A 24653-nucleotide genomic window follows, 5' to 3' on the forward strand; every position below is an offset into this window, starting at 1 on the left:
TTGTCCGTGCTTTCTGGCAGGCCTCTTCTTGTTCTTTCCCCTACCTGTGGAAGAAAAGTGTGTTGTCTTCTCCCGCTCGTCCACTTTGGTCCTGGCCTGGATAAGACTGGTGCCTCCCCAATTAATATGAAATGGCCAAATGATGTGATGACCAACTAAGCCTGTAAATAAAGTGAAAGTCTTCTCAGAAGGCTCTGAATTTTTTTTTTGTCATGTTTTTCAGAATGAGTTTGTGTTTTAATACAACAGAGCTTTCACTTTTATGGCGTTCACTCAATATTCAGCCTCACCACCTGCGATCCAGTTTACCACTTCTAATGTCATACACTGCGGAGCGCATCGTGCTTTTATTTTGAAAGGACTTCAGCAGTCAAGTGACTCCCGGAAGTTTTTGTTTCCTCACCTGTCAGTTCTGACACGGTGCGAATGTTCAGCCTCGTCTCTTTGTTTGTGTCCGAAAAACAGGTCTTCTTTTGTCAAGAATAAATGATAATCCTGTGTGGTCAACTGACACTTAATTGAGGACAGCATCTAATACGGTTAGTGAAAGCCGAGAGTGAAAAATAATCGACTGCTTTTACTTCACCTAGCCACAAATAGCCAGAAACGTTAGCTAAGCGCTAGCTAAATGTTATCATCATGACAGATCGATTGTTTGTGTTACTGTAACGTCAACTATTGTTATCGACCTAACGATTGTGTAGGTCATTGTGTACTGATTGTGTTTTTCATTCTGTAACCTACTGTAGAGCAGCCTATCAACGTGTTTTGTCGGCTGTCAACAGAGCTCACGGAAGCTAACACCACAACGTTAGCATCGTATACAAACGAGATTCATTGATTGTTTACATCTCGATTATGGCTGCTTTCCAGTACCACTTTTTACGACATGTGGTCTCTTGATTGATGTCATTGTCCTGTCAGCCGTTTGCTCTTGAAATTTATCAAAGGAAGTGTAATGAAATGACGTTGCTCTTTGTGGCTTGTTTTGCACACGCGTTCACTTTCGTTTTGTGTACTTGCGGTGGTCACTTTCGATTTCATAGCACTCTATGAAGTCGTCCATGAAAGTCAGCAGTGTTTTTTCTTGATTTGTGACCTTGACATGCATCTAACAGCCTTTTTAGGTATCCTGCTGAAACTTCCCCGTGTGAAAAACTTGGCTCCTCAGTGTTTGCTGCATCATTGCATGCTGACATCATCAGCGTTGGCTGCACCGTCTCTGCTGCCGAGCTACAAACAGAGAGAGTGCAGGAGGGTGTGTGGGGTGTCTGCTGATAAAATTCTTGCTTAGAGCCAGTTGGACAATGTGACATCCTGATAACAACAGGCCAGTAACCGAGTCAGTGTGAGACCCCTTTCTCCGTGCAACTGTGCACAATCAAGTTTACCTTTGCCTTTACACAGATCTCATATAGACTATTACAGACCTGACACTGTATGTAAGCCCCTATTACCAGTGTTGCAGTCCCTCTGCAATAAATTGTACAGGTTTGCACACCTTTACTCCCACCTTTGTTGATGCTTTAGCCAAATGGTCATTTTTCTTCCAAGCTCTGTAGAACAGACTGTTCAGATGAGCTATATAGCTAAAGTTTGATGGAGGCTGAGTCAACTTTGCAGAAGAAAGATATCTGTTATTGTAAGGTTGGTTTGATGATGGTGGGACTGAACTCATTCACATATGGCCTGATGCTGTTTGTGGCCTGTCCTAGTCACTGTATTCCTACAGAAAGTCAACTCTAGAACTTTTGCTGAACTCCCACATAAACTAATGATAAATCCAAAACTCACTGGTAAAAAAAGGACTTGAGCAGCCAATAATACAAGGACATATAAATGATGGAAAAATGTTTTTAAAAAGTTTTACAGTTTGTAAACTCCATAAAATTTAAGCTCAAACACCTTACCCACAATTTCCCTTCAATTCCAGACCAAACAACATGTATGAAGAAGATCTCATTGCAATTATTTAGGCAGATATTGTGATTTTTAATTTAATTTCCACTGAATACATATATAAATATAAAAATAATGATGATTTGTTATTTGATGGGTCATACAAGCATGTTCCTTTACATACGGAGAATATGATCTAAATGTGTCTTTGTGGCACGACAATTCTTCATTTTGCTAAACTGTGACACATTTTACCCGTTTTTAAAAATTGCAGCTCCTGCGATTTTGATATTGCACTTGGCCATATTGCAATTTTGATAATATTTTGATTAAGCATATATGAAGTGTTGTTGCATCTGTGCTAAACATTTTACCTCTGGTAGCTCTTATCAAAATGTCTCTTGCACACAGGAAGTGACATGCTGCACACATTCTGCAGCAGTGATTTGTATGAAAGAAATAGAGGGCCATCCCTTATTAAACATGAGTAGAGAAGAGGGCACTACCTTTAGAAACTCAAAGTGTCATCAACCATACAAAGTCACAGCACCAGGATGTTGTTTGAGTGTAGAGTGATCTGTAGGATATGCAGAACAAAAGTAGTAATGACCACCTACCCCCCAACATGTCCAAATAAATGTGAAGATCATGTGTAATAACAAGACTTCTTTGCCTAATGCTTTGGGATAGGAGGCTCTAATGTAAGTTCATTAAACATATTTCATTTCAGCCTGCAGTCATTGTTTTGTCTTTGGCTTTTACAAAAACAAAAAGAGATTTATCACTTTGAAAATGAAACTCTTTGTCTATTCCCCAGGTCTTCTATCTGCTACAGAGTAGGCCTGTGCAGGCATGGAGCCCCTGGCAGTGGATGATGACATCTGTATTCTCAAACATGAGACAGCCTACACAGCCGCTGGTGAGAGCCCTGTATCGGTGTGTGCTGGCGACGAATCTGTTGCTTCCCACTTCGCCCTGGTCACAGCCTATGAGGACATCAAGAAGAGGCTGAGAGACACAGAACGAGAGAATACCTTGCTGAGGAAGAGGGTTAAGCAGCTGGAGGATAAGGTATTGATGTAAATGGGCAGGAAGTAGTGATGATGGGGGAGAGGCAAGGAGAAGATAAAAGGAAGAGATAATGGCGAGTGAAGTAAAAGAAAATACTGCTGCTTACCATGATGTCTTACAGCCAGAGTGCAAGGTTTAGAAAGGCTGAGCTGAAGACAGAGATGAATGAAAACAGTTTCCTTTTCCATTTCCCAGGATGTCAGAATTATGGACAAACAGAAAATGCTTAGAGAAAGTTTAGAAAAAGTCAGCAAATTCAACACCACACTGTAAACTACTTGCCTCTGGGAGAGTCTGTATGCCAGCATCATTAATATTGTTGGCCTATAGTTAAAGCTATAAAACAATGAGAAATAAATCTGCTCTGTCAAAAAACAGAGAGGAGGTCTGGAAAAGCATGGTATTGCCAAACAATGTGTTGGAGCCCTACACACTGGAGGAGAAGCCTCTTAAAATTGGATTTTAAAATAACAAAGCATCCAATATAATGCATAGAGAACTATGTAAACAGGAAGGGTCGTAATACGGATGGTGGGCTAAAGTGAAAATGCTGCACAATATGTGGGCAGGAAAGTTTCTCTACAAGTGTTTCATCTTTCAGTTTTGGTTTTATCTGTTGCAGTATTTGTGCCATCAAGATAGGATGTGGTGGGAGGAAAGTAACTTCCTACCACAGATATTTAAATTCAGTGAAACAGATCTCACCTCTTCTCTTGTCTTCTCTGTTTGTTTTATCTATTGCCACTGTAGCTCTTCAGGCCAGATGCGCCTCCATCAGAGGGTCCCCAGTATGTGAACAAGGCCTTCAGTGCTTACCGAGGTATCTATATAGAGAAGGAGGACCTGCAGATGGAGCTTAACAAACTGGTGAGTATACTGATGATTTTGAACCTTCCTCAAACTGACGCTAGTACCTGCCGCAAAGACTGTGTATGTTAGAAATCCTGAAATCGGTGAAGAAACAATGAAGAGAGTGTTTTTTGTAACTAATTCTTTTTCTATAGTTTTAATTCAGAAATTAAGTAAAACAACCAAGCTTATGATGTAATTATACAAATAAAGCACAGGTACACTGACCTTATCTGGGAGCATGAGTTTCCTGCATTGGTGTGAATGCTGACTCTCCCGTCATCGACATTCGACATAACTGTCTCCTCTCTTTCTCTGTCAGAAAAAGGAGAAGAGCGAGAGTGAGAGGTTGCTGACGGAGCAGCTCCAGGCCAAAGAGTTGGAGCTGCTTCAGCTGAGGACAGAGATGGAGACCAGCCAAGGTACAGGTAGAGCACACAGGCCTGCTTTCTATTCTGTATAAAAGAGCAGCAGTCAGTAGAAACAATGGAATTTATTTTATGCTCGGACAAAAACATTCAGTACAAACACAGAGTCGACATTTGCTTTACTTGTGCGTATGTTTGTGTTTGGGAGTAACTTTTAGATTTGTAGGATATACAACACGAGGAAAAAATGATATTATATATCTATGTGTTAAAACATTTTGATAATGAGGTCTGTGCAAAATTTCAAGTATGACATTTAAAACTAGTTACGAAACTAACTAATTACATTTATTTAAGTAAGTACAGTGTTGATGTATTTGTATTTTAGGGAGGGAAATATTGTACTTTTTACTCTGTACCTTTTACATTTATCTAACAAGTATAATCTAGTTAATAAGGCCTTTTCAAATCAAACTTTCACATACAAAGCCTATCAACACAAATCATCACATGTAATAAGTGGCTTGCAACCTGTAAAATATGATGACTTTTGTAAATTCAATTACCCAATAATGTACAAATTAGTAAAAATTTGCTTCACCCCAACCAGCTACAACATTCAAATACTCTTTACATATTATTGCATTAATAGAGATAATCCAGTAATATAATCTGATATCATAACATTCTTGAAGGGGCTATTGTATAAGAGGCACTTTTATTTGTGATACTTCAAAGCTTCTGTAAAACATTGTCACTGCCACTAGATGTCGCACCAGACCACCAGCATCCCGGAGCAACAAACTTACTTCGTCTGTCACAGCCCCCCGTCCCTTCGGTTCTCAGTTCTCAGCAATGTGTTATTAAGCCTAGTGAAAGCTGCCACTACACTCACGAAAGGCACGACTGAATAAAGTTACTCTGTGTACATGACCAATCAAGCCACAGTCATAAAGCTATGCTAGCATTGCCGTGATATGCTCCACAGCATTGCTGGCAGTAAGCCAGCTAGCGATAGCAATGTTTGCTGAACACACTCCTAGTGTCAGTAACAGAGAGTCAGCTAACGTTATCGTGTCTTCTGTAGTCAGTCACTAATGAAAACAGACGTGTAACATTAAGGAGCATCAAGTTACTCACTCATCGAAGAGAAGAAAAGCTGGTTCTGAGACTTTCACGGCTCTTAGGGGTCTTCATCTTGGTAAAGACCAGTACTGGCTCTGACCCACACAATTCACCCTTGGACCTATCTACTGGGACCAGACACTGACAAAACCAGTAAAAACTATAAAAACTTTATGGATGTTTTGATGGGCCACCAGCTGACTGGGATTTGAGCCAGTAGTCCTGTTGGTCAGTCCGCCCGTGCTCTGGTCTGATCTCTTTCTCTGTCTGAGGCCTTTTTAGACAAAAAATGTTTCTTCAGTGGAAGAAATTCTGGAAGGTCACTTTAACCTGAAGCTGCAAACGCGGGGAGGGTCAAAGGTTTAACAGGAGGGACTCACATGCACTAACATGCACACGCTGCCAGACCAGCTACCAAAACAAAGAGCAAAGAAGCTCAGATTACAACACACCCAGTGTCACTTTGTTCTCTGCTCAGGACACCATTAGTCCACTATATCTTTGCACATAAAATAGTTGTTTGCTTCTATATTATTGTTGTTTAAAATCTTGTTTACAGAACCTTTAAGCACATTTGATTGATGATATTTCTATATTTTCGAATGACGATTTTCGACGAAACTTGGTGTCCTTTGTAGAAATAGAACCTGCTGTCCCATGTACAGTAGAAGAAGAATTGTTGAAGCTGTATTTCTTATTGTCCTGGATTGTGGTGATGTAATATATAGACATGCTGCTGTTACCACTCTCCAGCCCTTACATGCTGTATACCAGTCTGCTATTAGAATTATCACTGGAGACACCTACAGTCCCCATCATTGCACTTTTTATGAAAAGGTCTGATCCTCTCATTGAGAAGAGACATTGATATATATTTGTTTACAAAGCACTCTTAAATGAATGACCAAATTACCTTACTTCACTAAGTGCGAATAACCTACACATGGACATGGAATAACCTACAAAGCACTCAGGCACCTCAATTGCCTGATAACAGTGGGACACTTTCAAAATTAAATCTTTTAAATCTTAATGTCTTTGAATGTAATTTTTTTTATTAGGAAATTCGTTTTGTATTTCTGCTGTTTGGTTTATTTTCTTTCTGCTTATGTAATCTCAGCATAATTAAAAATGAGGGTCACCCCTCAATGTATCCCAGAGAAAATGAATAAAGCTTCATGATGATGATGATGATAATGATGATGAATGGAAGACATTAGCACTTAACATTTTCAAGTTAAAAAGTTCTACAATAAATATTTAAATTTAACATGTATTCACTCATCAACAGTGACTATTTAACTTCTTTTGTATTGTGTGTGTCCAGTGATGAAGAGCTTGAACAGCCCTCAGGACTACTGGCAGGTGGACCAGGTCAGCGCTGAACTAACGATCCACAAACTGCAGCAGGAGCTGGACAGAGTGACACTGGAAAACAGCAGACTGGTGGAGAGAAGTGGGGTAAGAAAAGGTGGGAAGAAAGAGCTGTGGAAAAACAAGGAGGAAGAAAAGAGGGAGTGAGAGAAGAACAGCACCGAAAAACAGTAGAATCTTGGAGAGATGTGGCATAACAAGAAGAAGAAGAAAGTGGAGGAGAGGTGTTAGGGCAGAGAGAGACAGAGTGACACTGGGAAACAGACTAGTGAGGGAGTAGTGGAAAGAAGAAGAAAGAATGAAAGAAAAGAAAAAGGAGTACGACATGAAGGGGAGCAGAGGAGCTCTGAGTTATGTTATGATTTAAAAAAAAACATGGAATTAGTTAAAAACAACTTCAGATACTCTCCGCTATGTATTTTGTATAACTCATCTCTGTTTTAGGAGGAACCCCATGGCCTTAACGGACCAGACATGGACCTGACCAGTGACGCAAAATATATTGCGAGGTAGAGTGCTTTATGAATTTCATTGAAGAGTGGCAATCTGCTCTGGCTACAATAAAACACCACAGTGGTCCTTTAAAACATTTATCAACCAAAAAGTACAAGAAACAACATGAGGCACAAGTGTGGGGGACTTGAGACACAGGTGTGACAGGTCAGGTGTGCTGTAATAGAGATTTCACTATTTCACTATGCTCCTTCCTAGTGTGTTGTTGCATTCATTGGCCACTAGAGGAGGGTGCAGCTTTACACATTCTAACTCTGTCTGCATAACAGCTCATGATATGCAGAAGCAGCTGACCCTTAGATATGACTGAGACCAGCACAGCACTTGTGTCCAGTAGAAATAGTTCAAATTTGCACTCCAGTGTGTGTAAGCCCTATGGCATATGGAATTGCCCTCCACCTACTTTTTCAGTAAGATAATCCTCTGTAAATTAGCAGTGACTTACATTTCTGTTCGTGGTGCATTAGAATTGTTTCTCATGTCAGCAGTTTTCAGGTGTTAATTTTTAGCAGCACAAAAAGCTTTAGTTTTTTCCTCGCACTTTTTCTTTTCGTGCTTTTTATTGTTTGAGGCTGGTGTTTGAAGTTAAGACACTAAGTGTTGATGAGATTCTGCGTCTTTACCAAAGGTGTGGATAGAACAGTTTGTAGGTGTTGCTGGCCTCAGCAGACCTACCACATTTTAATACGGCTGATGGCACTGTGAGATTTAGCATCATTACAGGCTGCCCTTACTGTTGAAAATGGCATCATTGTTAATGTAGCGAATAATGTGTTTTTCCTTTGCAAGTCAAATATAGCCTAAATGTACCGTAGTTATGTGAACTTGTGCTGAATATGCTCATCACCTGTGATACTTGTCTGCACAGTTAGTGACTGCATGAAATGTGTCAACAAAGAAACAAACAATATTGCAGAGTTAAAGTTATCACAAAGAGTGCAATAACTTCACACAGCAACTGTGCAATATCCATAATCTGCTGCTACTGTTGTTGTATATTTTGTTAATATATAATTTCCTCACTGTTGGACGAATAAAGGCTATCTTAATCTTAATCTGAAGATATCACTCTATTAACAAGCCCCTCCAGGAATTGTGGTAATATGGTAAATAGGTCAGGCTTCTATAATTATATATCCCACTATTTTTGACCAAATTTGTGTCTTATGTGACAGTTTTATGTCTTGGAATTTCAAAAAATAGGTGAAATTGATCATTGCTTGAGTATAAGGAGTACCTCCAACAATATGAAGGATAACGAGCCACAGTATGCTGCACATCTTATGATGCTTTACCACATGGGATCCTGTCTGACAGTTGGATGTTTCTAACAACACAAAATGCCCTAAAACATGATGTTTAAATCAGATATTCTGTTAATCTCTAGTGAGAGGAGCATGCAGCAGATGTGCCAGGCTCTGCGCTGTGAGGTCACTCGTCTCCATTCAGAGCTGAAGCACCAAACAGGCCTGATCAGGAAGCTCCGGCCACTGATCAGTGAGACAAGACAAGGTAAGACATAATATAGAGACTATTGTTTCTTGAATATAAATCTCCCCAGCCTTCATGTCTGTGTGTGTGTGCCAGTATATGTGAACTCACCAGCACTGCTCCCCTGCTGCCATTTCACACCTCCTCAGCTCCCCAACATGGGGAGCATCCTGTATGCCCTATAGCCCCCTATAGTCTTATCTTACAGGTTACTGCTCAGATGCAGTGAGTGCAGTTTTGAAATCTTATATATACACACATACATACACATACATACACACACACACACACACACACACAAACTTTTGACTGGTATAGTTTATATCACATTATTGTCTCATTTTATATTTTCTTTATTTTCATTTTTATATATTTGTGTTGAAAAACATGTTAACACACACAATTTTAAATAAAAACTGTGTGCATTAATGTGATTGTAGCTTTACTTTTGCATATCTGTATTTGGCCTGTTGCCCCCCTCCCCTCTTAAAAAAAGATTATATCGACAGGAACTAATGTGGCTAACATCAAATGAAAGGGGGGAGTCACTACTGCCTCTCCTCACTTAAGGGAAGGCTTTTTTACAAAGTACTACGTAGTGCGAAGATTTCTCCTGCTGCTCCTTGTTACAATTTGTATAAGGGTGCAATACGACTGCAGATACTATCTTAGTGCCCAAACACTTTGATAAAGGACATCATGAAATGGTCTATCCTTCCTCTCCCCTCCCTCTGTGATGATTTATTCTACCCCAGAGGAGATTACCTCTGTTGTCGATTCCCTCTGAGTGTCAGAAGAGGAGACCAGGAGGTGAAAATTAGAACGAAATATGGCAAGAAAATAAATCTTGGCCTATTTATTCCACTGAATAAGAGGGTAATCCTGTAACTTAGATGAGACAGATGGAGAGAAATAAGGAAAGCAGGAGTGGCAAAGAAAGGGAGGCGGGGGAGCTATGTATTTATTCAGTCATATTGTGCATCTGTATTCTTCTAATGTTCCTCCTTTGGAATCACTTTTATTCAAATCCTAGACTCAGGAGACCCTCTCGTGGAGGAGTAGCAGGGAGGGATGGATGGATAGATGTGTGTGGATGGAGAGAGGTAGGGGGAAAAAGCGAGAGGAGATACTCTCATTTAAACTTTATTATTCACTCAAGATGATGATTTGATAGCAGAGCAATGATGTGTGTGTGAGATTAGGACATTTGATTTGTGTGGCTTAGTTTATGCATAGAGGTTTGTTTGATTGTTCTGGTGAGGGTTGGATGATTATTTTGGATATTTACATGGTGCAGAGGTTATGGTGTACAATATGCAACCTGCTGCATGGTGTGATTTTACTTTCACTACTCTTTTTACACCGTGAGGCCTGTTATCTAGTCAGGGATCAAACAGCTTTGCTGAATGCACCTTAAGATTTCTATCTCTTTCGAAACCTGAGCTTAATCCACATGTAAATAACTACAGAAATAAGTGCAGAGGTGCGATCATGGTGCCAAACACAAAAACAGACCTCTGTTGGCTATTGGAGGAAAGAGTAGATGGTTTCATTTAGATTTTACAGACGATGATGGTGAAGTTAAAACAACAATCTCAAACAATCTCATACACATTTGTAACCAGCTTATCAGAAATATGGAAATTGATAGACATTAATTGAGAAAGAATTAGAAATCAATTTCTGACGTAGCTGTTGTAGTTAATTATCAACATAGAAATAATAATATATTTCTTTCACTTATTCTTCAGTGTGTCGCACCCATAATCCTGCAGTTGCAATTTAAGTGCACTCAAATTGAACTATATGTCAAAAAACTTACTGAGAAAGATATTGGAAAAACTTGTTTCATTTAGCAACTAATCTTTTCAGTCATACAAGAGCTTTGTGTAAATTAAAGCAGGAAATATGTGATTAAAGGATAAATGAAAAGAACCAAGAATCTCAGAAGCATTCATTGTCAGCGTTTGGTAATTTACAGTTCTCAATATTCGGCCCAGTTGAGAGTGCAGTTGCTCTGTAACTGTTAAGCTGTGTGTAGTAATGTCACCATATCAATATACAATGAAATTGGTTACACAATTATTACAAATATGCAGAGGAGTAATAGTCCAAATGTTGTTTCTTAAAAAATTCTTGGAAACAAGATGCAAATATTACCACTGATGCTGCAGCCTCCACTTCTGAAAAACAAAATCAACATGTTGTTGAAGCTCAGGTTCTCACCAGACAAAGAATTTTTGCAACTTTCAATCCAACCACATGCAACTTTTTATTGCTTTTCACTCTCATCTTTCTTCCCTTTATCCTTCACTGTCCCTCCCCCTCTGTCTCCCATCACTTTCTTGATCTCTAGCTGCCTCAACAGTTCCAATCCAGTGTCTGGATGATGTGGAAAAGAACAACCACCCAGTTCCCAGGGTGTCAGTACCTCGTCCCCCTAGTGCCCCCCCACTCCCCTCATGCTCCGGACGCCCCTGCCCCCCTGTCGGCGGCCCCTCAGGCACCCTGCTGCCGGACAGTCTGAAGGAGGACTGCTGGTACAATGGGCCCTGGCCCTCACAGAGCTGTTCAGGAGAGGTTCTGGTTGGGAGCAATGCCTGCTCTGTCGTCCTGCCTCCGCCTCCCATGAACCAAGCTTCCCTGGATGAGAGCTCGAGGTCCTTCCCCAGTCCCCCCAAGCCCAGTGACGCCATGTTCTGGGAGGGACACTCCGCTGCATCCAACTCCTCATGCTCAATGGGAAACTGCAGTCCCAGGAGCCCTCCCAATACTGAGTGGACCAAGCCCTATTAAATAGAGTGTGTAATATTATGGAAAATAGATTAATGAATGGACACTCCAACCCTGCCACATAGCTACCACCTAACCTGCCTTAAGTTGATAAGACCACTCCTCTGGGCTGGACTGGAGTGGAGTGGACTGGACCTACCGGTTGTGGGAACTAGTTGAAGCCAGAGGAAGCCTTTTTGAGGTCAAGACTCTGTAAACGTATTCATTTCTCTGCACACTGCATCGGTGAACATATCTGACCCTGCAGAGGAAAAGTGGAGGAGAGACCCTCAGTAGAATCAATAGTTTGTCCATGTGTATGTGTCCTTGTATGCACATGTATAAGTGTGTGCAAGCATGCACACAAGCAATTTAATTTCTGTGTGTGCATATACACACATCAGAGTGTGCCTGTGTGTGCAGATCAGTGTGTGGGCACCTCTCGCCTGCCTGTATCTGTATCTTGTCATAATGAACCCAGTAGGGTTCAAAGGGCCTCTTTCTCCATTTGGCCATGTGGCCAGTGATCACTGGGGCCAAAGTTGGACACATAGTAGAAGAATTTGTAAAACTTTACTCCCTCCAATGCAAATCTTTTTACATTTGATCTCTGTAAAGTATACAAGGTATTTAGACCCATGTCTGTCTCATGATCATGAGGGGGAGATCTCTAGGTATGAGGACTTGATTTGTTTGTGTCTGTACTGTGATGGAGACAGACATACTGTAACTGTAGGATAATCAGATGGTTGATCCAAATTTTAACAACTACCAAATAAAAAAACTTTTTTTTTTTTTCAAAATTCTTATTTTCATCAGTCATTATGAATCATTATCAGAATAGGCTGTCGATCTACCTACGCTTATCAAATCATTTTTGAGAATGCAGTTACACAATTTGGATTTTTGAGGAGATTGTGAAATGACTAGTAAATAATAATTTTAATCTAAAAATGTATGGCTTTCTGAAATAAAATACTTCACCTACACTGGCACTGGAAAAGGTTCAACTTTTTACGGTTTCACAGACACTTCACAACTCATGCAAGCCTCTGTAAACCTGCCTGTTATCACATATTCAATTTTCTCAGAACTACTATCAAACAGTACCTGTCATGTTTTCATTATTCAATTGTAAAGGGACCTGTATATGTAAGGTTGTGCATTGTTGGATGTTTTTCTGTAGGACTTTTAATTTGAAGCACTGATGGAATAGAATCCATACACTGGAAACCTGATTATGTTGGAAACCTGATTTTGAACAGTGGGAAATGTATCTAAACTCTGTACTGTGCTGATGTCAAACTATGACACATTTGTTTTGCAGTATGAGTTAGGTTGTTGTGTGAAGAAGGAAGTTTCTCTTTGATTTCTCTTTTTCAGAGTCGTTTGAGTATAAACTGAACGATGTATACAAGAAAACACATTATGACTAGAATACAATATATACAGAAGGAAGACTGTGCATATCTGTATAAATGTAAATGGTGGGCTTCAGTACTCTGCCAAAAGCGGTTTTGCACTCCAGACCATAGGTTTTGGTTTGTTTTGGGTTTTTTTTTCTCCCCAACCCCTCAGTACTTGTGATCTATAGCTGTCTGCAATGGTGGCAAGATAATAAGTGTATTAACCTGAGGAAATGTGAGCTGTGACTTGATGAATAGGTGCACAAAGCCCAAAGGCCTGTGGTCATTGAAGAGTTTTTGTTTTTGCATTTTCTTCGTTCTGTTCCATGATAACTGTGGTCTTTTTGTTGATTTTTAAGAAATGTTATTTTACAGCAGTAGTTTCATACTTCTGTAAACGATTTGCAAACCAAAATGCAATGTACAGTAGATATGGATTCTATTTTAGATTTACTGCACTTCAGACTGTTTGTAAATATGATCGATTAAACGAATGAAAGGAAGTGACTGTGTGAGGTTACTCTGTGTCTCCACTCATATTTTTAGCAATGAGATTATGTGGTTCAGTGTAGTAAACTGTTGGCTTTGGTATATCAAGCTGCTTTACAGTTGAAACCAGCACACATGAAATGACATTTTGAGTCATTTAAACTTAAAATATAATTTTACGCTGTGGAAAATCATGATTACCTAAAAGCTAAAATAAAACAAAACTTACTGAAAAAGAAAGATGTCCACCTATAATTTCACACTGAACATTAAGTCATTAAATTCAGGCACTGCACGGCCTTGTTTACAATTTACAAGAGCTGCAGACTGATATGATTTCAATAATCTTAATTACAAAGAAACCAACCTCAGTCACATCCATGGATTACAACACCAAAGGGAATGAAAAAAAAAACAAACAAAAAAACACTGAAGAACCAGGACTATAGCTGATATTATGTATTGCAATAATACAATACCAAATTACAGTCAGTCACTGACACTTTTCCTCATAATTAGCCAACATTAAGAGAATGAACCAAATCCGATTTCTACTTGAATTGTTTAAAATTTTTCAAACAATAAACACAACTGATTAAATAAAGTGATCTGACCCTTCAAAATTCTTTTTTATTGATTTAAGAAGTTAACTCGGCTCCAGACAGTTGTCTGTGGTCTGACTCAGGCCAATGTTTGACTCCCTGTCAATCCCAAAATACCAATAAAACTGAAACAGGAACCTTTTAACCAAAGCTGTCATATTGTAATCAAATTAATTGGAAAACATTAAGAAATTTCCACCTGAATTGAAACTTAAATACATTGTGTACTATAGGCAGATCAATTTTAAGATAAAGACACCCGAATGTGAGCTGACATTTTTCATAAGTGAAAAGAGTGTCCAAACCCCACTGGAATAAATGTCATTCAATTTGTAAAATGTTTGACTGAATAAAACAGAGGATTGTCAAATTTTCTCTGGAACAAAATGCAGGCATAAATGATTCATACTTTGTTTAATTTGTTACATATACAGTTTACTGCCACAGAATATTTACAATGTCACATTTCATTGCATGTCACCTGATCACATGGTATTATAACTGGGCTTCATTTCTTGATTGGTTGAGATCTTTTACAAACAAGCCAGACACTTCATTACCACTTCAGTTGTCATTGCATGTAGAATGTAAACATACCACAGAGTGTTCAACAGACTGCACACCACCGAAGTGCTGCATACTTATCAATCAATAAGCTCATTGGTAAATGTAATGTAAATGCTGCTGATTCAATCAAGTGAGAAAGATAATTCGAATGCAACAACTGAGGCCATGTGATGGAGAACATACAAAATAGGCATTATTGGATTTTATACCACTCTCACACACCAAAGTAGTTTCAGTCACACATACAACAGATTGAAATAAAACACAGATGTGTGACTTCATCAGTAACAACTCTGCAAGATGGCCATGTAACCTCGGATTTCAGGACTTGGCGCTGGTTCTGGTCGGAGCCTCATGCTCCGTACCTTCACCTTCAAAGCAGGGAAGTTGTGCGGGTGTCATGTTGTTAATTACATGCTAGTTGGGAGCTTTTGTTTTCTGTTCTTTGATGGGATCCCCGTCCTCTCAAACTCCAGTTTCTCTCGGATGTACTCCTGCTTGCACTCTTCGAAGAACGCAGGGTCCTTGTAGCTGGTGGAAGACAGAAGATGTCTGGTTTGGCTATCACTTTCATGTTGATGACATGGGTTTGAGATTGCTGAAACTTGATGGGCAACAGTTTAGTGTCAGCGAGGGCGGGAGAGAGCGGGTAAGCCCATGTACAAGGTGTTGGTGGGATAACACGTGGTGCAATAACACACGGGAAGCCACCTTGGTGTGCAAGTGCTGAGTGTTGCAGAGGAAACTGCAAAATACTCACTGTAGTGTCAGACACTCCTTCAGCGCTGAATTCTCCGCTCGACACTTAAACACCATGAAGAAACCAGACTCTTTACAGCAGTGGGCGAAGGCTGGAGGGAGGGTGGTAGATAGGGGGAGAAATTAGTAAAAACTTGAAAAGAAAAAAAAAAAGAAAAAAAGGGGGGGGACCTGCTGAACACATACAATAGCCTCAAACATACCTAATAATAGAACCTGCTTCCAATCTATTAACAGCCTAGCTTACAGCTTATATGATATGGTCCTAGAGTACAAGCACAGAAAAGAAAACAAGTATCTGCAAGCAAACCAAGACAGGCCTCATCTTCACACTCCACCACAAGAAGGAACCTGGTCATAGGTCACGCTGCCAACCCGCTTATCAAGATGAAACCCATGTTTCCTTATTCACATAGCGACTGAATTTAACTGTACTGGCCACAAAGTGGTCATATCTGTGGTCTCTGTCTCCACACTGGCTCTATAACATCCAGCCCCCCACCCGCAAATATAAAAACGTCTTTCCCCCCTCCTGGAGGATTAAATATAGGTTATGCTTCACTGATCACAGTGCCCACTCAGGCCTGGGGTTAACCAGGGTTATTAACAATAACTAGGCCAGAAGCATAAGTGTTTCTAGTAATCACAGGCACTACATTATCAGGCATGCAAAATATGTGACCTTAAGGCTGTGTCTTTAACTGCCAAAGCTGACAGCCACACATTTGCATGATGTTGTGACTTTTTGAAAACCTTTACAGACTTAAGTTTGTATAGATGTTAATTACATAAAATCATGTTTAAAAGCACAAGTTAAATATATATAAAAATAACGCACATACAAAGCACCTGAGACAATATGACTTTAAATCTAATTAAACAAATGTTTTACCTTTGTTGCATGTCGTCTACACAGGCCTAAACCTAATGCAAAACAAATATCTTAACAATTGCAACCAAAATTAGGTGAGCACTAAAGATGGTGATTATCACTTATAAAAATCAAAGGTCCCCCACTAGGCTGCCTCAGGGACACGAAACACTGACTTGAGGTGTATTCCAGATTAAACGTGCAAGGTCCTCATTGTAAACAAGGTGCTGAAGACTCTGAGTCTTCACCTTGTTAGCAAGTTCTTGCTCAAGGCTTTAATTAAAACCACTGCCCTCCCATGTCCCCTTTACAAAAAACTGACACCGTAATTACCTTTATCAGTGGCATCAGTATGGTTATCACACAGACATTGTCATCATGCAGCTGTGAAAAAACCAACTGCAAAACCAATTTAGAGAAGCACAACAGTGCGACTAATCTAATCAAAAACGCCTCATCCCTGTCCCATGGTACTAATAGCGGCTGCAGAGGGTTGCCTGTCTGATCGCAGCTACACCAAAGGCAAATCTATGTGATCAGGAGAGGCCCCTCTAAAGAAAAGTGCGATGACACCTTCACTTAAGGCTGTTTTGTGTGCCATTTTTATAGATGCAGAAGTGCAGCTCAGCAGTTAGAAGAAAGCAGAAGCTAGGGGCTTGAACATTTAGGGAGATTTGATCCTTTAGAGAAAGATATAAGGTGTGAACCTCTAATACATAATTAGATATAACAGAAAATAAATGTCAAGACTTTATTTCTTAACAATGAAGGTAAATAATAATGAAACAGTAAACATAAGAAGGGAAAATGTTTCAGTTAAGATTTGTCTTTCATATTTTGAATTTTTCAGGATCAAATTTACAACCAATTTATAACCAGTTTCTGCAAATTAAAGTCTTGCTAAAACATAACAGTAGTCAATGTCACTGAATCGATGTCAATGTTAATTGGTTTGGTTCTGAAAAACGTGTGAGAGAACTGACATGAATCATCAACACAATAGGAAAAATCACATCAGGTAAAATGAAACTACTAAGATGTTGTGTACAGGTCAGTAGTACTTGTCTGCTTCAACAACAAAGCCTACAATGTACAACCATGGGGTGGGTAAAGGCATATATGCAGAGACAGATAACACAGGAAAACACACTCGAAGATTGTGTTTTTTTTCTTGTTTTTTTTTTTTTTTTTTTTTTACTTTTCTTTGTGAAACACAATCATAGACACACGTGCGGGAGCCCAGTGCAGACACAAACATAGAGAATGAGATGATAGAGGGTGGAGGATGGAGGTGTGAAAATGAGTGGGACGAAAAGCTAGTTATGTGAGGGGGGTTTCCACTACCCACAGCCACTGTCTGTCCCACCACCTTAGGCTTCATGTGCGTTGTCTCCCTATGTGAACAGTACACAATGGCTGTCATCTGATTTCTTGTAACCACATAACCTAGTCACTATCTAGCTGATGTGTTGCTGCAGCAGACGGGACATACACGAGCAAAGCTGCAGCCACCACTCCATGCAGATGAAGTGGCAGCTGGTGTCACGTCACTGGGCATGCTCCTCAGTTCAGACAAAATAAGTGGACTCCAGAAGCAGGTGTTCACAGCGGCAGGAAACAGCCAGAAAAAGTTCAAAGTTCAAGACGCAGGAAAATGAAGGTTAAGAAAGACTCCTTCGACAGGACAGATCAAAGATGCTCTCATTGAAACAGGTTGCAGATTGAGTATCATCTACCAGTGTCAAAATTATGTTAAAATGATCAAATATGACAACTTCAACTGAAAGTTACTATTTGAAAAAGAACTAACATCAAATGCCTCAATGATCCATCTTTAGTGTTTTCAGAGGGTGAGATTTGAATGGCTGCAGACAAAATCTTTAGTTGTTAGCGAAATATGTCATGAAAAGGCCACATGTTTTCTTTCCTACCTACGTATTATGTATAGTTGGGGACTTGCAGGGGGTAAACCATAAATAAAGAAACATCAATCAACCTTATCTTCAAATTATCTGCAAATGTGGGTTTCCAACCTGCTGTTTCAATTTCCATACATGCCGTTATTTTTATAGCCCTCGAAAGCCCATAAAACTGAACAAAACTGGTGGGTGGCAGGATCCTAGTCTGAAGCTTGTCTGTAATGACAACTGAATTTTAATACTTAAAATCTCCAAATCAATAATCCTCATATTTAATGACATGCAAACCCACTGTTCACTCCTACAGAGGATAATAAGGTTTGGTAATACCAATTCCTAACCTTAAATGGACAAGCACTATTTAATGAAGGTTATTTTTTCTACTTTTTCTTAAATTTTCTTCTTCTGGAAAATACAAGAATTTGGGTTGGTGCAGGGTTTTGTCTTCCTGGCAAAGAGAAAGTAAGTGAAATCTGAAATTATCTGTATGCATGTATAACTGTGTCCATAAATATGGTCAGATCTGCATCTAAGTTATAAATATGAACAAACACATTCTATTAAAAAAAAAAAAAAAAAAAACTCAGAAATCTTTATATTGTTCTTGTCCATAGTAAATAAACCATTCAAACATCCACAGTGTAGGCTTGAAAGAATGTGTGTGTATCTGATGTGGACAAGACGTCACAAACAACTTATGATCAAGAATTGTTGAAGCTGAGAGAGTTTCAAAGCCATGTCAAAGAGTATTCATCAGTCCACAGTTGGATGTGCCTATAAAAAGTATTCACCCCCTTGGATGTTTTCCCCTTTTATTGCTTTTATAAAGGGAATCATGGTCAATATCATTTGGCTTTTTTGACATGAATTTACAAAAAAAGAAAATCTTTAAGGTCAAAGTGAAACAGATTTCTACATAATAATAATATAAATAAAATATAAAAATATATAATGTAAAATAAGTGATTGCATAAATATTCACCCTCTTTAAAGTGACTAACCCAATTCAACAGAGGTCCAGCCAGTTGGTGCTCGTAGCCTCACATTTAGTGAAATGGGGATCACCTGAATGCAGTGAATGTGCCTCAAGTGATTGTAGCATAAAGACACCTGTGTCTGGAAGGTCTAGTCCCTGGTTAATCAGTATGCCTAGCTACAATTACACCATGAAGACAGAAGAACATTCCAAGCAACTCGGAGAAATGGTTATTGAAAAGTATAAATTTCCAAGTCACTGACCATCCCTTGGAGTTCAGTTAAATCCATCATTAAGAAATGGAAGGAATATGGCACATGTGTTAATCTGCCTAGAGTGGGCCGTCCTCACAAACTGAGTGACGGTGTAAGAGGGAGAGTAGTGAGGGAGGTGATCAAGACACCTATGACTACTCTGAAGGAGTTAAAAGCTTCAGCAGCTGAGATGGGAGAGACTTTGCATACAACAACTGTTGCGCGGGTTCTTCACCAGTCAAAGCTTTATGGGAGAGTGGCAAAGAGAAACCCACTGTTTGATTTAAGCTCATGTTAAATCTTGATTAGAGTTCACCCAAAGGCATGTGGGAGACTCCAAGGTCAACTGGAAGAAGGTTCTTTGGTCTGATGAGACCAAAATGGAGCGTTTTGGCCATCAAATTAGGCGCTATGTTTGGCGGACACCAAACACTGCACATCACCACAAACGCACCATCCCCACCATGAAGCATGGTGGTGGCAGCGTCATGCTGTGGGGATGCTTCTCAACAGCAAAATATAGGGAAATCCTGGAGGACAATCTGGTTGAGTCTGCAAGAGAGCTATGACTTGGGAGAGGATTTATCTTCCAGCAAGGCAATGACCCGAAGCATACAGCGAAAAGTGAACATCCTGGAATGACCTCAATCCAATAGAGAATTTGCGGCTGGGCTCGAAAAGGGCTGCTCACGCCCGAGCCCCGTGCAACCTGACAGAGCTTCAGCAGTTTTGCAAAGAAGAATGGAGTAAAATTGCATTGTCCAGATGTGCAAGCCTGAGACCTATCCGCACAGACTCAGTGCTGTGATTGTGGCCAAAGGTGCATCTACTACATACTGACTTGTAGGCGGCATGAATATTTATGCAATCACTTATTTTACATTATATATTTTTATTTAATTGATATTACTTTGTAGAAATCTGTTTTCACTTTGGCATTAAAAAGGGTTTTTGGTTTTTGTTTTTTTTTTTTTTGTAAATTCTTGTCAAAAAAGCCAAATTATATTGACCATGATCCGTTTATAAGGCTTACAGAAACAAAAGAGCTGATTAACATCTCTGTTCATGAGTCGACCACATTCAAATCATGGTGCATGGTGGCATCGAGCACAATGTCCTGCTATGGACACCAGAGTGGAAGCCAGTACTCTCCAAAAAAATATCACAAGACACTTCATGTTTGCTACAGAGCACCTTGACACTCCACACTACTGGGAAAATGTTTTGTGGACTGATGAAACTACAACTGAATTGTTTATAAAAAAGAAAAATTGTGCTTTATGAACTTTACTGCTGTAGATAAAGGGTCACTCGGGTAATATTATGTTTTGTGTAAAATTCTCTTTCTATTGCATTTTTAATATTGACAAGTAAAACATAAATACTGATACAATGTTGCCAGTTTGTGCGGTACACCTAGCTAAAACTACTGCAGTTAATACAACAGCTAATAAATCCTGCTTCTAAAAAATGTATAATTCTGAGTTTCTGCTGAAACTTAAGTTGAGGTGTCTAACAGTCACGTTAGATGCTGTAGTTTGTACTAGTGCTGTACAATTGTATTGCATTATACTGGGACGTTTTTTTTTTTTTTTTATATTTAGTCTACCCTCACTGGTATTATAAGCCATTTTCACATTTTGACTTGTCATAGCAGGAATACAGGTGTTGCTAATAACATTAACAATGGCTCAGTTGACAGTGTGACACTGGACAATGCCAGAATCATGAAACTGAAGCAGCTAAATGATGTTCAGCCATCATTATTTGATTTTTTGCAGCTGTGATTTTCCTACTGTGACATGTCAAAAGAAAAGATAAGAACCACCACTCAATAGATGCATTATGTGCATAAAAGGACAGAATGATTGGTGACTATCATTTACACTTAGGCTTTAAAAGTCTAAATTTCATAGTCATACGATTTATTTAACTTTTTGACTGATAGCAGAAACATTCTTCTAGTTTTCTTACAGATCCAATAACACTGCATTTAAAAAATAAAGGCAAACCAGTTCAAATCCATGTATAATGGAAATGCAAAATCATTAGCAAACACAAGACAAGACTGGCTGTGGTCCTGCTTTTCTTAAATGAACTGATATTTGTGTTGAACTTATAGGTGGAAAAAGAGGAACTTGGTCAGTTTCTCTCTCTCTCACACACACACACACACACACCTTCAACTTTCTCAGCACAACGCTCCTTGGCTTTCTCCCTCATCATCTTGGGGATCAGAACATCTTTTTCCACATGCCTCAGTTGGATCTCCTCTGAGGAAACAGGGCAAAAAGACAGAGAGATGCACAAGTTAACCATTAGAACCAAAGCCAGCATCGTAACAAACCCCACTTGGATCCTCATTTATGTTTAGCGTGGGAATTGTTTTGCTTCAGCACTCACACATAAGTGACAGTCTGGTGCTACAGAGTTATCCTCACCACTATTACTCATTTACGCTCACTCAGGCATATAAAGTCAACTTAGACCACAAAGGAAAGCGTACGACCTAGTGGGCACTTGAATTATGATTCATTTAGCCTTTACGTAGAGGTCGCCACTTTAGTTTAAGCTACAATGCTAACGTTAGCTACACGAGTGCACATAACATGGACCAGCCTTCCCTCGGCGCACAGAGCTGCGTGAAGCTGCGTGAAGCTGCGTGAAGAGCGGGCTATCTTCTAACCTGCTGGGCTAACGCTGTGTCACGAAAGGCGCGGCAGGCATTTAAGACAGCACAAATGTTCAATACCTGCGTTAGCTGCCTCCATCATGGTGCTGTTTCTCAAAACATTACAAAACTGAACCAATGTGACCTAGGTCCGTGTCACGTACGCTCAAAATACTTCCGCTGACGTATTAGGACGGCGTTTTAAAAAAAAACCAAAAAAAACTACAAGTCCCAGAGTCACACAAGGAGCAGGGCCAAAATATGAATTAACTGCATCCGAGTCAAGAGTTCGTATAAATGTAAATGTGATTTAGCTCTAAGATCGTCTTTGGTGTGGACATAAAGAGAGGGATAATATTAGGAACATAATAATATTAATAATAATAATAATAACAATAATGACTTATTCCTAAATCAACATTTATTAATGATAATAATCATAATGATAAACTTTTCTTTTCTCTTGTCTGGCATTCAGTTATAAGTGAATGCTGAATACAATAATCCTGAAGGAAATACTGCCTTTGTAAAACTTCAGATCTGCAGTTTTGGTGAAGCTATGTCAAGGAGCTGTATATCCAACACTTGGAAATGTTTTATGGTGTATTTTATTATTCGTGGCAAGAAGAATATGTGAGTCTAAATGAATCAGCAACCCTTACTTATATTAACTCTCACAAGCCGAGAGGGATCACAGCAGTTTTTCACTCCAGCTTATTAATCATCCCTAAACCTAAGCTTAGTTATTACTCATTTGAAAGAATTACTCTTAGTCTTTCACACAAAGCTAGAAAACGCAAATAACAGCTCTACAAGTTACTTCATGTATGTCATCCATCTGAACCCTCAGTAAGGGAATTAAATGCAGGACTAAGGCTGTCACTGTCAGCATTACATGAATGTTGAAATCTATAATTATGTTCTAAGAACTAACTCATTCATGTAGACGCTGATGGCAACGGCCTTAGTTCTGCATTTAATTCACTATTAGACTCAACCGGTTTTTTCCCAATATGTAAATGAACCTATTCGCTGTTTTATTCACAGCCTCAATCTTGTTCTAAAATACGGCATAAAACTTGAACATTAAATAATATTTCCCCAAAACATGTTTGTCTGACCATTTTTAGCAATGCAACCACATTTAGGAAACAATTCAGTTGTTACTTAGTCCAATGCCATGTGTCAAGATAATAGAGGATAGCTTTCTAAAGTTTACACCCACACAAGTTGATGATCTTGGTGACTGCGCTGCAGCCTCACTGCACATGACACTTGACACTGTTGCCCCTCTGAAAAAGAAGGAAGTGAATCAGAGGAGGCACAAACATGTACTTGAAATTCATAAACATGTGCTTTAAGGCAGACATCAGGAAAGCTGGAAAGGAGGTGGCGTTCCCCCAATCTCGAATTTCGACTAGCCTGGAAAGAACATAACATTTTTTTTTTTTTTTTGAAAAAGCCAGAACTACCTGTTATTCATCAGTAACAGAAGAATATAAGACTGACCCCAGGTTTCTTTTCAGCACTGTAGCCAGGCTAACAGAGAGTCATAGCTTTATTGAGCCATGTACTCCTTTAACTCTCGGTACTATTGACTCCAGGGCTTTGTTTATGAATAAAATTGTAACTGTTGGAGAGACAAATCATCACTTATCTTATCTTCCTTGGTTAATACTTGTGGAGACAGCCCTATAAAATTTAATGTACATGAAATGTACAGAAAGTTTTTTTACATTGTAGAAAAGGCATTTTTTTATCAGTTAAAATTTCTTAATCACTCAGGTGTCCGTAGTTGAATCAAAATCATATTGGACTGGCTCTTACAATATATGGAGTTTAATTGCACGATACACACAACATTACTATATTTGTATTTATTGTATGTATAGTATGCTATTATTATTATCATATCATTTTGTTTAATTATACTATTATGTGTTATTGCACTGCTTATACTATTATATAATTATACTATTCACCAACCACTATTCTATTGACTATTTTTACCATATTTACTAAATTAAACTACTAGCTATTCAACATATGCATATATATACATTAGCTACATATATATAATTAGTTTATTAGGCTATTACACTACTACTATAAAATTATAAAATGTCTGTTTACTTGTGTATGTTTACAGGTCAGTCTCACCCAGTCCAATATGGAGACGTTGACCAATGCAGCATCTACTGACTGTATATGTCTACGTTCTCGTCTGCCTGCCTTACTCCCCTCAGTGGCTTGCCTCCTCAAGTCTATGTCCCTGTGTGTCACACAAGTACACGTATATACAGATGAACGCAAATGTTAGCTAGTTTCTAACTTTTGCCTTAAGTTACAGACTAGCTAACTAATGTTAGCCCCTCAATTTCTAATCTTGGCATTTCAATACTCAGGTAAGATTGTGTTTTAGTAAACACTGGTTCAGTCATGAGCAGTGAGACAATGGGGGATTAGTTGTTGTAGATACGTTTTGACATCAATATAGAGTTTATTATTTCATTATAATTATTTCATTATATCTATTATAATCTATATTATTGTTTCATTATAATCAATAGTCTTTTGTGTGGCTGTGGTGATTTAGTTAGTCTTTTACATTTTTGGTGTTAGCTCTTATAATTAGCAGCCCCGTTGTTTGTTGTTAACAGTGTTAAGATATATGTGT

The 24653-nt window shown here is 39.0% G+C and overlaps 2 protein-coding genes across 3 annotated transcripts; one reads left to right on the forward strand and one right to left on the reverse strand.

The window, feature by feature from the left end:
* The first annotated feature begins 2751 nt into the window (after positions 1-2751).
* azi2 (5-azacytidine induced 2) lies at positions 2752-13371 on the forward strand. 2 transcript variants are annotated; one of them, XM_071468773.1, is made up of 7 exons: positions 2752-2970; positions 3721-3837; positions 4142-4247; positions 6640-6773; positions 7131-7195; positions 8587-8711; positions 11047-13371. In XM_071468773.1, the coding sequence occupies exons 1-7, from the start codon at positions 2752-2754 to the stop codon at positions 11484-11486; spliced, it is 1206 nt and encodes a 401-aa protein (XP_071324874.1). In that variant the 3' UTR covers positions 11487-13371. The 2 variants fall into 2 exon arrangements, with proteins under 2 accessions (XP_071324874.1, XP_071324875.1); XM_071468774.1 differs by having other exon boundaries at positions 4142-4241.
* Positions 13372-14358: 987 nt separating this feature from the next.
* cmc1 (C-x(9)-C motif containing 1) lies at positions 14359-22204 on the reverse strand. Its single transcript, XM_071468775.1, has 4 exons — positions 22058-22204; positions 21486-21578; positions 15287-15377; positions 14359-15057 (listed from the first exon to the last, which is right to left on the reverse strand). The coding sequence occupies exons 1-4, from the start codon at positions 22077-22079 to the stop codon at positions 14937-14939; spliced, it is 327 nt and encodes a 108-aa protein (XP_071324876.1). The 5' UTR covers positions 22080-22204; the 3' UTR covers positions 14359-14936.
* Between the last annotated feature and the right edge of the window lie 2449 nt (positions 22205-24653).

This window comes from Trachinotus anak, unplaced genomic scaffold, assembly GCF_046630095.1.
Source record: "Trachinotus anak isolate AG129_WGS33_773 ecotype Australia unplaced genomic scaffold, CSIRO_AGI_Tana_v1 ptg000032l, whole genome shotgun sequence".
In the NCBI taxonomy this organism is placed as follows: domain Eukaryota; kingdom Metazoa; phylum Chordata; class Actinopteri; order Carangiformes; family Carangidae; genus Trachinotus; species Trachinotus anak.